General features: G+C 45.9%; 1 protein-coding gene across 5 annotated transcripts in view; it reads right to left on the bottom strand.

Moving 5' to 3' along the window:
- Nucleotides 1-15,752, bottom strand: part of EIF4E2 (eukaryotic translation initiation factor 4E family member 2) — a 40,057-nt gene that overhangs the window by 11,858 nt on the left and 12,447 nt on the right. For all 5 annotated transcript variants that reach the window (XM_061637525.1, XM_061637523.1, XM_061637521.1 and 2 more), the window contains exons 4-6: nucleotides 5,750-5,854; nucleotides 3,961-4,113; nucleotides 3,733-3,869 (exon numbers count right to left, since the gene is read on the bottom strand). In XM_061637525.1, the coding sequence (XP_061493509.1) occupies nucleotides 3,733-3,869; nucleotides 3,961-4,113; nucleotides 5,750-5,854 (395 nt within the window). The remainder of the gene's footprint in view (nucleotides 1-3,732; nucleotides 3,870-3,960; nucleotides 4,114-5,749; nucleotides 5,855-15,752) is intronic.

Here is a 15,752-nt window from a genome sequence, read left to right as displayed (position 1 = left end):
GCAGTGAGGGCTCCATTAAAGCAAAGACTAACTGGCTCACCACCTTGCTGTATGGTACATTTTCCATCAATCTGATAAGAAAATTCAGTAGATTTCTCTTCCCTGCAGTCCCCGGTGAATCAGATGTCCAGTCCTTATGCTGGAGTGCCAGGAAACTCTGAAGGATGTTTGTGCAGCAGATACTGGAAGATTTACCTCGCCTATTCTGCTGCTCTCTTTAACTCATTTGTCTCCTATTTTCAGCCAAATTGATTCTATGTCTATCCTAGCCAAAGTTATGTTATTGTTTTTAAAAAGGACTTGGGGATTATCTGCTTCACAGCCTCATTTGTAGTGGCTGAAACGGGGGAAAAAGCAAAGTCAAATTCATTTTAGAGTTGTGATTCACTGAATTAATTCTATTAGCATCGGTTATTTTCCTGGTTTTCATCTAACTATTTTACAGTATTACATGTGGTATATTGCATTTGCTTTTTGAGATGCCATGGCCTTCCACATTAATAAATCCAACATTCTCTTTCTGTAGTGTGTGTGTGTGCATCCATTTCTAACCCCCTTGAAGTGCCCCATCTTCAGTTGATGGAAAGCCTGCAGAATAGGCTTACATTGTCTTTTAATTATACAACATTTTGCAGATTTAGGTGCTTTACAAATAAAAGCCAGCTCCCCCGCCCCTGACCAACAGAGATAAAAACTGCCAAAGAGAAAAGGAAAAAGGAGACAACTAGAAAAGGGTCCTACACTGCAAGGTGAAATTATATAGAGTGTTTCTGGGTCTGAAAAATTATATAGGGTGTTTCTGGGTCAGAGCTACTGATCTAAATCAATCCTCCTGTATTTAAACCCACTACTGATTGCCCTCAGTAGATATGAGATGAAAAATGGTTCTTTTATTTTATTTATTTATTTATTGAATTTATCAGTCGCCCATCTGGCTGGCTGTCCAGCCATTCTGGGCGACGTACAAAATAGGCATATAATGCCTAGACATTGAGAGTCTAAAAACAATGAAGATAAAATCTAGCCCACCCCAAAAGCCTGCCTGAAGAGCCAGGTCTTCAAGGCCCGGCGGAAACTCATCATGGAAGGGGCATAGCGGAGATCATTTGGGAGGGAGTTCCACAGGGTGGGGGCCACAACTGAAAAAGCCCTCTCTCTAGTCCTCACCAGTTTGGCTGTTTTGACTGATGGGATGGAGAGAAGGTCTTTTGAGGCTGATCTTGTTGGGCGGCATAGCTGATGATGCTGGAGGCGCTCCTTTAGATAGACTGGGCCGAACCCGTATAGGGATTTAAAGGTCAAAACCAACACCTTGAATTGGGCCCGGTAAGCAACTGGTCTTGATCTTTCTGCCATCTTTCCCCATCTCGCCTTCTTTAAAGATTCTGAAAAGGGGAGGGGGAGGGAAAAAGTAAAGGCCCCTCCCAATAGGGAGCTGCTGCCTTGGCTCTTAGCTGTCACCCACCACACCTGGCACACAGGTGCCAGTGATGCGCTGCCTTGGGATGAGCAAGGAGTTCACAACTCTGCCCCGCACGCGGCACAGCCATTGCAGAAAGCCCCACTGGAGGCCGAGTGTTTTATTCAACTAAGACCTACTCAGAACATACCCAACGAAATCAATGAACCTAAGTTCATCATGTCTATTAACTTCAGTGGGTCTAGTCTGAGTATTTATTTATTTAAATTATTTATTAAATTTATAACCTACCCTTCTTCCCAGAAGGAGCAAACAAAAACACTAAAAGCACTCTAAATCTTTACAACAAAAGACACATGAAAACAAAACATTTTAAAAGTATCTTTTTTAAAGAAACAAAATGAAACAGCTTTAAAAAATCTTAAAAAGTAATTCCAACATAGATGCAGACTGGGATAAGGTCTCTACTTAAAAGGCTTGTAGAAAGAGGAAGGTCTTCAGTAGGCGCCAAAAAGATAACAGAGATGGTGCCTGTCTAATATCTAAGTAGGACTAGCATGGCATACCACCCTGAGTGTAGAGTTCCTGCTTCCAGACGGCTTCTTAATGGTCTATAGAGCTAAGGCAACTTACAAACAAAACCTGCTGACCTCCTGACAGACAATTAATTACCGGATGTTAGCCATCAGAGCGAAGAATGGAACCTCCATATTCAGGGGCAGTATACCTCTGAGAACCAGAAGCCGAGGGACACATAGCAGACGGAAAGGTCACCTCCAGCCCTGCTTGTGAGCTTCCAGAGGCATCTGCTTGGCCACTGTTGTAAACAGAGTGCTTCGGTCTGATCCGACAGGGCACTTCTTATATCTCCCCCCCTCCCCGTTCTTCCTTCAGGGTGGTGGGCTTGCTTCCTTTGATCTCTGGCTTGCTGCTAGCTAAGGTCTGCCCTGCAACCCTGCTCACCAGCCAGACTGGAAAACCCACTTCCTGCCAAATCCTACTTCTCTGTTCTATTCCTCTGTCCTCCCTTTTCTTCTGTTATGTTAATCTCCCAGCGTCAGCCCATGAGGCTGAACCTGCGTGTCTGCTTATAGTGCACTTAAGCCAAAAAGGTTTTTCACATTCTTCACCCCCAATCTGAAAGCTCTTAAATATGCAGGAAAATAAAAATCATCTTGAATGGCCTGGCATGGTAAACTATAACAGTCTTATTTAAAATACAGCTGTCCTCTCCATGCACTATAATCCTCTGTTTCTAGTTAAAGAGCCACTGTCACCAGGGGAGGGCTGGTAGGATTTAATATACAGCATTTATGATGATTAGAAATCATTTGTACAGCGCAGTAAATTTACATAGTGCCTTCCTGAGAACATTTATAAATCTAATAGGTCTATAAATCCCTGTTAGATTCTGTATTTTATGTCCCCAGGAATGCAGTGCACTCAGATAATGCAGTTGCCTCCCACCACCTTGGCTCTGGAAAGGGAGGGTGGTGGTGGAAACCATAATCCCAGTCCCATTTACCAAGCAGCTCCTGGAAGAGTTTGTGAAGTATGTTTCAGAGACGCCTGGCATTCCTTGGAAGCTTATTGTCAGACCAGTTTCGCCCCACCAAACACCCTTTGCCCACCACATGCAGCGGAGCGTTGGGATGTGTTCTAGGACACTCTCTCAGTTCCTGCCTGGCATCCTGCCTGAAGGAAGCGAGAACTGTCTCAGAATCCTCCAGAACAGGCTAGCCAATGTGGCACCCTCCAGATGTGGTTGGAGTCCCACCGGCCCCAGCCAGCACGGCCAATGGTCCAAGATGACAGGAGGGGTAATCCAGCAATATCAAGAGGGCACCAGGTTGGCTGCCCCTTCTCTGGAGGATGCTGAGGCCTCCAAGGCAGACAGAGAAGGGCTCCTCGCAGGGCCAAGTGACACAAAAGAGGTTCACTGAAGGTAGAGAGCTTTGAAACTGGTGAGCTAGCGAAGGGGCTTGCGGCCCTCAAAACAAAATGTGCGAGTACAAAAGCAGCCATGTGAGATTCTGGAAATGTGGTGACGGCACTCAGAGCTCTGAAGCAGAAGTGGGGCACCTTTGGCCCTCTGGATGCTGCTGAACTACTATACGCACAGCCAATGACCAGGGGAGATGGGTGTTGCAGTCCAGCCACATCTGGAGGGACAAAGATTCCCTACAGCTGCTGTAAAGATTTAACACATGCGAGGAAGGTTCTGCTTTTTTCCCCCCACCCTGCATTAATGTGGCAGAGACAGAGGCAAGTGCATTGCAGCGCATGCTCCCCTCTCCCAGCCCTGCACGTACTTGATGCTGTCTGTGTGCGTTTTGTATTCCATGATGGTGTTGGGGGGCAGGTTCAGCACTCGCCGCAACGTGTCCCGTATCCGAGCGGTGGTCGCCTGATCACTGGCCGTCTTGTTCCATATGGAGATGATGTCCTCCTGCAGGGAGATCACCGGAAGGTGAATGAATGCCAGGTTTTTCCACACCTGAGTCAGCAAGCCGGCCCCTACAACCCCCAGAACGACTGACCTGGAAGCGAACTGAGACAACCGCCCCGCAGATTTCTTCCCCCACCATGAATTGTTCTCCCAGCATGGCCAGAATAAGGTTCTCCCAGCACCGAGAGGCTAAGCCCTTCCGAAGGCGGATGATCCACTTGCCACCATTCTTGTTGGCATCGTCCTGGGAAGAGGGTAAGGAAGAAAACGGGTTCTCACCTGATCACCTTTTTTCTCCTTGGTTTACACTGCAGAGAATAAAACACTGCAGAGATGGGAGGCTGGGGACAGAACGAGATCACTTCACTAACAGAAACGTCTGCATGATGGGACCCATGTTTGCAAAGGATTTTGCCTCCAAGATTTTATCATCATTGTTTTCAGATTTTTAATGTCTAATGTATTTGTATGTCTATTTTGTACATTGCCCAGAGTGGCTGGATAACCAGCCAGATGGGCAACTAATAAATAAATGAATGAATGAATGAATGAATGAATGAATGAATGAATGAAAGAAAGAAAGAAAGAAAGAAAGAAAGAAAGAAAGAAAGAAAGAAAGAAAGAAAGAAAGAAAGAAAGAAAGAAAGAAAGAAAGGGAGCCACTGAAACAGGGGAGTTCTTCTTTTGATTAGGTCTGTGATGGCAGGAGCTGTAGCCTGCACCGTGAGAGGAAACGGAAGGAAACAAATCTAATAAAACTCACCCTTCCTTCTAAACTTCCCAGCTTCCCCACTCCCCTGGATGCCTCCACTAAAGAGCCCTTTTAACCTTTTGGACTTTATCCGGTATAGGGTGCAGGTTGGGCCATTTACAAGTGGTATGGCACTTAGGCATGGGTGAGTATCAAGGTATCAGACCATTTTTTCCAACCAAAATATGCTTTTACCTTTTTTTTTAAAGTAAGGCAACAAGTTAAAAGTTTTTTTACAGAAAATTATTTTCAAGACAAGTGGTTTTACAGATTGAGTAGTTATCTGCAAGAGCAAAGAATTAAAAATGAAGATGAGATAAGTACATCGAGGTATATCTACTATAGACTGTTTGCACAACCAAGCCAATACCTATCAATCTGCATCCTCACAATTAAGTTTCTGAGTCTCTTTGTGATCTTCTCTTGGTGCATTGCCCATTTGTGCTCTCTGACATTTTCCAGTGTTCCAGCCCTTTCCATCTCTTCAATTCTTCAACTCCTCAAGAGTCTTATATTTTCTTCTTTTCAACTTATACACAATATTTTCACTCCTCATACCAACCTTTTAGTCAATCAGGAGAGCAGGCACCTAGTTAAATTTCTATTAATTGCCAGGTTCCTAGGATGAATCTTTGCCCCTCTTGTGCAAAATTTCTTAAAGCATCCCCTTATTAAAGTTGACCCTCTGATGCAAAACATTCACCAATGAACTTTTGTCCCTCCTGTGCAAGACAGCCACTATATACAGTCATTTTATAACCATCAAATAGAACTCAAAATGGTGGAACAATTCCATTCCTTCACAAGGTTCAACTTTTGATAAAAAAAGGTAGTGACATATTGTCTGAACGTCAGTTCATAAATATAAAGAATTTTGCACTAAAGGAACGAAATGCGCAAACCTTTTACACATATTTTTTCTTGTTCTTCACAACTGCCTTGGGTGAAGGCTGTAGCTATGACTTAACAGATGGAAAGATTATGTTAAGCACTGCTGACTCGCACAAAGCCACCAACCTTAGCAATGTAAACCAGGTCCTAATCCAATGCAATTCTATACTACAAAACTAACCTGCAGGCACACATTACAAACAGGTATTGGTTTCGGCTTTAGCAGATGTTGACTCACCTCCCACATGGGTTTAATGCCTTCTTTGAAAAGATGGAAGTCGCTGTGGCCTGTCAGGTCCCCAGGACGAACCATGTGACTGTAAAACCTCCAGAATTGCTCCACCTGTAGAAGCAGCATCACAAAGTCAGACAAATATCTCGGGAGCAAAGACGAATCTTATTTTCAGAGCCTGGCTGTTAAGATAGCCACGCAAAATGGCATGACAACAGCATCTCTCATAATATTTTGAAAGTGCAAAGAGAAAAGAAAAAGATTAAACATAACAGGCAAGGTGCCCTTCTTACGCTAATTCCCGCTCCCCACTGAAGGTCTGCCAGTCCTTTTACACTTTTTTCAGATGTTCCACATTCCTGGAGAGCAGCAACCCACCTTACTACTCACTGACTACTTGAGCCATTGTCCTTTCACTGAACTTAGGCAAAACTTTAGGTAGGTGACTATATATATACGGTCGCCTCCGTAGCAATCTTGATGCCCCATCCACATCTACTGTAGTCCCCAGTGAGGTGTCCAGTGCAACGTCTGATGCAACTTCTTGGGAATGGTTTCAGTTGATGAGGCCTGATGATGTAGACAAGGTGCTTGCGAGGATGTGGCCAGCAACGTGTCCTCTCAACCCTTGCCCTCCTTGGCTTATTAAAGCTTGCCGAGGGGGTTTGACTGAGTGGATCCAGGGTGTGGTCAATGCATCGTTGCAGGAGGGAGTGGGTCCAACCGCCCTGAAAGAGGCGGTGATCTGACTGCTCCTGAAAAAGCCCACCCTGGACCTATTGGTCTGCGAAAATTACTGACCGGTCGCAAATACCCCTTGTTAGAGAAGGTGATTGAGAGGGTTGTGCCACAGCAATTGCAAGTACTCTTGGATGAAACAGATTATCTTGACCCATTCCAATCTGGGTTCAGGTCTGGTTATGGGACTGAATTGGCCTTGGTCACCCTGATGGATGACCTTTATTGGGAGAAGGACAGGGGAGTGCGAACCTGCTACTGTTACTTGATCTCTCAGCAGCTTTTGATACCACTGACCAAGGTATCCTTCTGGGACGACTTGGTGAGATGGGTATTGGAGGCACTGCTTTACAATGGTTCCAATCCTATCTCCAGGGTCATTTTCAGAGAATAGCATAGGGTGATTGTCTTTCAGCCCCCTGGCAGTTGTGCTGTAGGGTGCCGCAGGGTACCATCTTGTCTCCCATGCTGTTTAACATCTATATGAAGCCCTCGGGAGTGGTCATCATGGGATTTGGGGCGAGGTGTCAGCAGTATGCTGATGATACCCAGCTCCATTTCTCTGTAATGGAGAGGCTGTGTAATGTAATCAGGAGAGGCTGTGCAAGCCCTGGATCGCTGCCTGGACTCGGTGGTGGGCTGGATGAGGGCCAGTAAACTGAGTCTGAATCCTAGCAAGACGGAGATGCTGTGGGTTGGTGGTTCCCAAGTTCAGATAATTGGACAATTGCTTGCTTTGGATGGGGTCGTACTCCCTCTGAAAGAGCAGGTCTGTAGTCTGAGGGTGCTCCTGGATCCATCTTTTTTGCTAGAGGCCCAGGTGACAGTGGCTAGGAATGCCTTTTACCAGCATTGGCTGGTAAGACAGCTGCGGCTGTTTCTGGACCGGGATAGCCTGACCGCTGTTGTCCATGCAGTGGTAAGCTCCAGGCTGGATTACTGTAATGTGCTCTATGTGGGGCTGCCCTTGAGGTTGGTCCAGAAGCTGCAGCTGGTGCAAAATGCAGCAGTGAGACTGCTCACTGAGGCAGGATATTGCCAACATGTCACCCCGTTGCTGAAAGAATTGCACTGGATGCCCATTTGCTACCGGGCAAGGTCCAAGGTCTAGTTTTGGTGTACAAAGCCCTATGCAGCTTGGGACCAGGTTACCTGAAAGACCGTCTTATTCCTTATATACCCAGTCGATCACTAAGCTCTGCAAATGAGGGCCTTCTGCAGATACCATCTTATCAGGAGATCCGTTCTGCGCAACATAGGAAACAGACCTTTAGTATGGTGGTACCCACCCTTCGGAATTCCCTCCCCTTAAATTTTAGACAGGCGGCACCTCTGTTATCTTTTTGGCGCCTACTGAAGACCTTCCTCTTTCAACAAGGTTTTTAAGTTGAGACCTTATCCCAGTCTGTGTTGGAGCTGCTTTTTAATGTTTTTAAACCTTCTTTTTTTAAAATATATGTCTTTAAAGCTTTTTTAAAAAAATGTTTTTAAAGCTTTTAAAAAAAATGTTTTTAGATATATTTTAAAGTCTGTTTTTATGATGTTTTAAAGTGTTTTCAGTGCTTTTGTTTGCCATCCTGGGCTCCTCCTGGGAGGAAGGGCGGGTATAAATCAAATAATAAATAAACAAATAAAAATACATACATACCATAACAACATTGGGTGGTTGATGGTTCTATTATGGATCCCTCCTAGTGGCTGTAGCTGGGTTGGCACTGGACCAATCAAATATTGGTCACCTAACAGTCTAGCAAAATATGACATATATAATAATATATAGCACTTATATGCCACTCAATGTGCGCCATATACTCTGGCTTGTATCCAGAGTAGTACTAAGTCACTCATTCTGTTAATGCAAGGATTTCCACTGCACAACTGAACTTTATCCCCCTCTCCTCCCCCACATGCACCCTACATCTGTTCTGGGCTTTCCCCCAACCCTCTACAGCAAATTTGGGAGGGTGCGAGGTTCATTTGGAAGCAGGACGGGTGAAAGCATAAATATTTGCACTAATGGGATGAGTACGTTGGATAAGCTCCCATTAACTTGGCATAACAGTTACAATCCCTCCGTAAGGTGGGCAAGTTTTTCCTCCCATTATGAAGGAGGGGTTTTGAGGTTGACAGTGTGGAATGCCTACGGCTACCTACTCAGTTCATGACAATGCTGAGATCTAAACCAGGGACGATTTACAGCTCATTCTCTTGGCTATTAGCTTGTGGGGAGAGGACATAACTCAGGGGCAGACCACATGCTTTGCATGCAGAAGGTTCCCCATTCAGCCTTTGGTGCCCCCAGTTAGAATCAGGTAGCAGGAGATGGAAAAGACTTTCAGCTGACACTTGGAAGAACTCCTGCCAGTCAGAGCAGACAACACAGGGTCAAATGAACCAATGACCTGACTGCAGATATGGCAGCTTCTGCTCTTGAATACGGATGTTACGCCTCTCTTACTGAATGATCTCCAGTGCAAGAATATCACCTCCTTTCCAACAAGCTCCCCAAATACTGCAAACTTGGGTCGTGAAACATTTCACAGTATTTTGAGCTTTCAATCAGCAGCTGGACTCCCAATCCTAGCGCTGGGGGGTGCATGCAGCTTTAGAAACAACCACAACAGCAAAATGGGTGCCGCTTTCAACAATACGGTGGGGAATGGAGAGGTCAATAATCTCACAGGTGCCAGTAGCCTCTCACTGGCCTCCATATGGTGGTCCTCCTCCCAAGAAACTGAGGAAGAAGAGGAAGAGGAGGAGGAAAGCCCCTCTGTTCTGCAGCAACTCCTTTGCATCTCAACAGCATGCCTTAAACTGTGGCAAATCACAAAATAAGCCCCCACGGCCAGGACCGAACTCTGGTAGTTCATCCTCCCTTAAAACTCACACCGACAAGCTTTTCCTATATTATATCACTTGCAAAAAGGAGGTTCTGTCTTTCGAGTTTTTAGGAACTCCATGGAGAGTCAACCTAGTTACACAAATCAGGCAAAGGAGTACTGTATACGCACTGCCATTGGGTTTCAATCATGGGAGCAGTTCTGGAGTGCACTGCTGCCCTCTAGGGGCAGACACACAAATAACGGCAGACTTGCAGCAACAGATCTTTCCAGACTTGCAAAGCAATCTTTTGCATGTTTACTCAGAAGTAAGTTCTACTCAGTTCAATGAGGCTTACCCCTAAGTAAATGTGCCAAGGACAGCTGAGGTCACATGTGAGGATGGTGACTAGTGATGGTACCAGCGTAGAGCCAGGTACACCCCAATCAAATATAAAGTGGGTGGGTGAGGGGGTCCATTTTAGAACGAAAGGGGGTGGGTGTCGGGGGGTTGCCAAGTCCTCCCCTCACCCGTGCCTCACCTCTCCCACGGTCTGTGTGGCTTGGTTTCTCCTCAACCAAATTCTGATAATGGAAGCAAACTGTACTCAAAGGACGTGCTCAGAGAGGCAATTGGTGGGCGCCAAGAGGGCTCATCCACCTCGTCTGAGAGCCACTGCCAGCTGGTGTAAGCAGTATTGAGCTAGGTGGACCAATGGCCTGAGCTGGTATGAAGCAGCTTGCAATGATCTGCATACGGCTATTGTTCTGAATAGCAAGCCCACCAGTCTGGGAGTGTGTCGTCTGAAGCTAAGGAACTACCTGCACGACGCATGCAAACACGTCCCAGAGCCCTGACATGGTTTGTCAAAAACAAAAGCTGCTCTGGCAGATGGAACGTAGGACAGAGAAGCAGAGTCCTGCTTCTCCCTTTTCCCACCCACCCAATTTCCTCTTCTTCAAACAGCTCACCCCCCAAAAGTGGCATTTCTTCCATTGAGTTTGAACATATGTTAGCTCTGCACCTGTAATACTGCCCCAGGGACGGGGGGGGGGGAGTGAGGAGACAAGAGCTGTTGTCCAAAGGGTGAAGCGTCACACTTCTCTCTAAATTTCCCTCTCACAAAGTTAATTCTTTGAAGAAAACTGAACCGGGTGCTGTATGTGTGCTGGTCCAAAGCACTCCATCTGGATTCTGGGCCTGAAAGATGGCGAGAAAGTGCAGGTACTGCAAGGAGGGTAAGTTGAAAGCAAGCACAATTTGTGGCACTGCACAACCTTGCTGATCACAGAGAACCTCTGCTAAGCCACCAACCTTAGCTTCCAATTTCCAAGCTTTGTGGAGCTTGAGATAGCCTTGCCTCTGGTCTTAAACCAGCAGGTCTTTTAGTATCATCATTATTACTGAATTATTTGTATAGCAAATGAACACATATGGTGCGTTACAGAACAGCACAAGCAAGATGGCAAGTCCCCGTCCCGAGGAGCTCGCAATCTAAATGTAGACAGGGGAAGAGACAACTGAGCAGGTGGGGAGGGGGCAGTTATGGGGCGCACAGAGCAAATGCAGCTATGTGTCCCCAGGCGCAGTTTGGGAAGACGAGGGAAAGGGAACTGAAGGGGTTAAGCAACAGGCTTTGAAAAAAAGGCGAGGAGGGACTTGGAAGAAGAGAAAGGGAGATACTATGTAGGTGTTCTGGAAGGGAGCTCCAAGGAAAAGGGGTCTCCTACATGCTACAAGATCCTCCGTGGCGCAGAGTGGTAAGCAGCGGTAACGCAGCCGAAGCTCTGCTCACGGCCGGAGTTCGATTCCAACAGAAGGAGGAAGTCGAATCTCCGGTAAAAGGGGTCGAGGTCCACTCAGCCTTCCATCCATCCGTGGTCGGTAAAATGAGTATGTGACATATGCTGGGGGGTAAAGAAAGGCCGGGGAAGGAACTAGCAATCCCACCCCATATATACGGTCTGCCTTGTAAACGTCGCAAGACGTCACCCTAAGAGTCGGAAACGACTCGCACTATAAGTGCAGGGACACCTTTACCTTTTACATGCAACAAACCTAGAGAATATATTCCCTGAACACTTCGTAAACGCAAAAAATGAAGTCAAGGTACTCAAACACACACAGTACATTTCTGCACCGTATATGTGACACTCAACAATATCTTTATAAGAATAACCTTACAGCCTACGGCCAGTAAGATACACAATGTGAACATGTGCATATTTTTATTAGCCGAAGGCTGTTTTTGTAAAGCTACAGCTGTAAAGTTATGGCTTAGTCTTACTTATATGGCATCTGTACACGCCATCGGCAAACTCAGGCATGCAGTTATGACGGCTAAGTAGGTAAAACAGGGCTAGTGAGAAACAAGAGGGTGGAATCGGGAAGCTAATGGAAATCCCAAGGTTTGCAGAAGGACGAGAAAACCATCACCATCGTCATCTTCATCAATCGGTTTTGATTTCTTACCGACCCGTGCAGCTTGCAGCAGTTTAAAAAAAAAATATTAAAAACAGCATAAAGCAAATTACAGGCACAAGAACGGGGTGGGTCCCATAAACAAACAATTAGGAAAAGAACGCCCCCTCCCAACAGCATGCTCAGTGGCTACAGAAATGCTGAATGTCTGCCTGGAGAGGAAACAAAAAGTGGATTTGAGGGGATGGGATGGAGTATCCTGGAAAGAAGGCATGGCTGGCTGGCACACTGAACAGGAGGCCTCCACGCTGCAACGTTTTGCTGCAAGTCCCGCTTATGACGTCTAGTGCCGGCTGCCCATTTGCTCGAACACCACTGTCATTCCAGCTGACAATTTGCATGCATGTTAATTTTGGTCATCGGATAGGCAGTTATAAAGGAGGCAAGCGTCTCCGTCTTTATACCGGGCCCGGATGGCATCCACCCGAGAGTTCTCAAAGAACTCAAATGTGAAATTGCTGATCTGCTAATTCAAATATGTAACTTGTCCCTTGGGTCCTCCTCCGTGCCTGAGGACTGGAAAGTGGCAAATGTAACGCCAATCTTCAAAAAGGGATCCAGAGGGGATTCCGGAAATTACAGGCCAGTTAGCTTAACTTCTGTCCCTGGAAAACTGGTAGAAAGTATTATTAAAGCTAGATTAACTAAGCACATAGAAGAACAAGCCTTGCTGAAGCAGAGCCAGCATGGCTTCTGCAAGGGAAAGTCCTGTCTCAGTAACCTATTAGAATTCTTTGAGAGTGTCAACAAGCATATAGATAGAGGTGATCCAGTGGACATAGTGTACTTAGACTTTCAAAAAGCGTTTGACAAGGTACCTCACCAAAGGCTTCTGAGGAAGCTTAGCAGTCATGGAATAAGAGGAGAGGTCCTCTTGTGGATAAGGAATTGGTTAAGAAGCAGAAAGCAGAGAGTAGGAATAAACAGACAGTTCTCCCAATGGAGGGCTGTAGAAAGTGGAGTCCCTCAAGGATCGGTATTGGGACCTGCACTTTTCAACTTGTTCATTAATGACCTAGAATTAGGAGTGAGCAGTGAAGTGGCCAAGTTTGCTGATGACACTAAATTGTTCAGGGTTGTTAAAACAAAAAGGGATTGCGAAGAGCTCCAAAAAGACCTCTCCAAACTGAGTGAATGGGCGGAAAAATGGCAAATGCAATTCAATATAAACAAGTGTAAAATTATGCATATTGGAGCAAAAAATCTGAATTTCACATATACGCTCATGGGGTCTGAACTGGCGGTGACCGCCCAGGAGAGAGACCTCGGGGTTGTAGTGGACAGCACGATGAAAATGTCGACCCAGTGTGCGGCAGCTGTGAAAAAGGCAAATTCCATGCTAGCGATAATTAGGAAAGGTATTGAAAATAAAACAGCTGATATCATCATGCCGTTGTATAAATCTATGGTGCGGCCGCATTTGGAATACTGTGTACAGTTCTGGTCGCCTCATCTCAAAAAGGATATTCTAGAGTTGGAAAAGGTTCAGAAGAGGGCAACCAGAATGATCAAGGGGATGGAGCGACTCCCTTACGAGGAAAGGTTGCAGCATTTGGGGCTTTTTAGTTTAGAGAAAAGGCGGGTCAGAGGAGACATGATAGAAGTGTATAAAATTATGCATGGCATTGAGAAAGTGGATAGAGAAAAGTTCTTCTCCCTCTCTCATAATACTAGAACTCGTGGACATTCAAAGAAGCTGAATGTTGGAAGATTCAGGACAGACAAAAGGAAGTACTTCTTTACTCAGTGCATAGTTAAACTATGGAATTTGCTCCCACAAGATGCAGTAATGGCCACCAGCTTGGATGGCTTTAAAAGAAGATTAGACAAATTCATGGAGGACAGGGCTATCAATGGCTACTAGCTGTGATGGCTGTGCTCTGCCACCCTAGTCAGAGGCAGCATGCTTCTGAAAACCAGTTGCTGGAAGCCTCAGGAGGGGAGAGTGTTCTTGCACTCGGGTCCTGCTTGCGGGCTTCCCCCAGGCACCTGGTTGGCCACTGTGAGAACAGGATGCTGGACTAGATGGGCCACTGGCCTGATCCAGCAGGCTCTTCTTATGTTCTTATGTTAAGCGTCCCATTTCCGGGGGTTAAGCAAGAAAACCAGAGATGGAGGTATAGGAGCTGGAGAAGAGGGCTGGCAGAATTCCCTACCCACACCTCCTGTGGCTACGATATAATCGACACACCTGAGCCACCACCCATGAAGTTTCAGCACACCAAACCTGCTCAGCAAGCTTTTTCCAGGGCTGTGCATATGCCAAGACATTCAACTGAACACCCCCAGGGTAATTTTAAAACAAGGTATTCAGCTAGCTGGAGAAGGCCGTCACCACCCAGAGCGCCAACACCAAGGCCATCCCCATCCCCAGGTAGCTGCCTCCTTTCGGCTTGCATCCGATGACTGAGTTTGGCTTAGAAACGGAAGTCTCAAAAATGGGGTCCAATCCCAACAGTCTGCTGGGACTGGAACAGAGTAGACTGTGTTTGAGAGAGACTCTAAGCATGGAATATTGTGTGCTGGCAAAGGCAGAGAGTGATCCATTTTAAATTCACTTGTTCAAAATTTTTCTTGGACATTTTTTTTCTTAATAATGTTATTTGTTATTTAGTTTAATTTTTGTAAATTGTATTGCTTTTATCGATGTATTTTTATACTTGTGTTTATTTTTCTTTGTAAGCCGCCTTGAGGGCCTTTGGCCAAAAGGCGGGGTATAAATAAATAAATTTAACAACAACAACAACAACACAAGAGAAGACTTCCTTCCTTCCTTCCATTTAGACCAGTGCCTTGCCTTGGCACAGAGGGCGGAATCCAACACAGCACTATGGAAACTGTTCCGTCCGCACAAGGATCGCTGCTTCTGCAAATCTGTTCTAGGGATTCCCCAAACCATTGGAGCAGATTTGGGGAGAGAGCAGGTCATGCATAAGGGGAGAAGGGGGAAGTCCTAATGTGCAAGTGGGTCTCCTTGCACTGATGGGGCGTATTAGTTGAATCCCATCCAGAGGTATGCCGGGTGCTTTAGAGGAAGATAAATCCTCGAAGACTCCACCTCTCCCTGAGATGGCTGGGAGTACAGGCAGCTATTAGACAAGGACACAGGATGCCTTGGTGCACTTGGAAACGCTGGGAAGGTTGCAGGTGTGGTTGCTGAAAAAGGTGATGGAACCTAAGATCGCATGAGTAGCCCACTGAAGTCAGATCAAAACGCCTGTCAAGTCCTTCAGCCTGCCTCTTCCTAAAGTGGCCAGCCAGCCAGATACCTCTCTGAGGCTGGTAGGCATGAAGGACACACCTCTCTCCTGCTGTTTTCTCCCCCATCTCCATCTTACATTTGTATCCCACCTTTCCTGCAAGGACATGGTTCTCTTCCCTCTCCATTTCATCCTCACAACAACCCTGCAAAGTAGGTTAGGCGGTGAGATACTGCGGTTGGCCCAAGGTCACTCTGATCCAACACTCTACTCACTACACCACGCTCATTCGGAGCAATACGCTGCCTCTGTATGTGGAGGTTCTATTTAGCTGCCTGGCTACTTACTATATTTCTGTATATTCTATTTTTTAGGACCCATCCTGTTTTTGTGATGTTTGTGATTGTAAGCTGGTTTAAATTGTTTTTAAGGATGTTTCAAAGAAACTATTAGAGGCAAGAAGGCTTCCTTCAAAAAAATGGAAGTCTTGTCCGAGTGAGGAGAATAAAAAGGAACAGAAACTCTGGGGGAAAAAATGCAGGGAGACAATGAGGGATGCTAAAAAAGAATGTGAGGAGCACATTGCTAAGAACATAAAAACAAAAAATTCTTTAACTGCATTCGAAGCAGGAGACAATCTAGGGAGGCAGTGAATCCATACAAGGCAGCTTCATGCATGTTTTAAGACATCCACAACGACCCTAACCGCCAGCTGTGGCTGTGATTATTTGCGCAGTGTCCAGTGCTTGTGGAACTCTTCAGTACAACAG

The sequence above is a fragment of the Rhineura floridana genome, chromosome 7 (assembly GCF_030035675.1).
Source record: "Rhineura floridana isolate rRhiFlo1 chromosome 7, rRhiFlo1.hap2, whole genome shotgun sequence".
NCBI lineage: Eukaryota > Metazoa > Chordata > Lepidosauria > Squamata > Rhineuridae > Rhineura > Rhineura floridana.
This window is presented reverse-complemented; position numbering and strand designations above follow the sequence as displayed.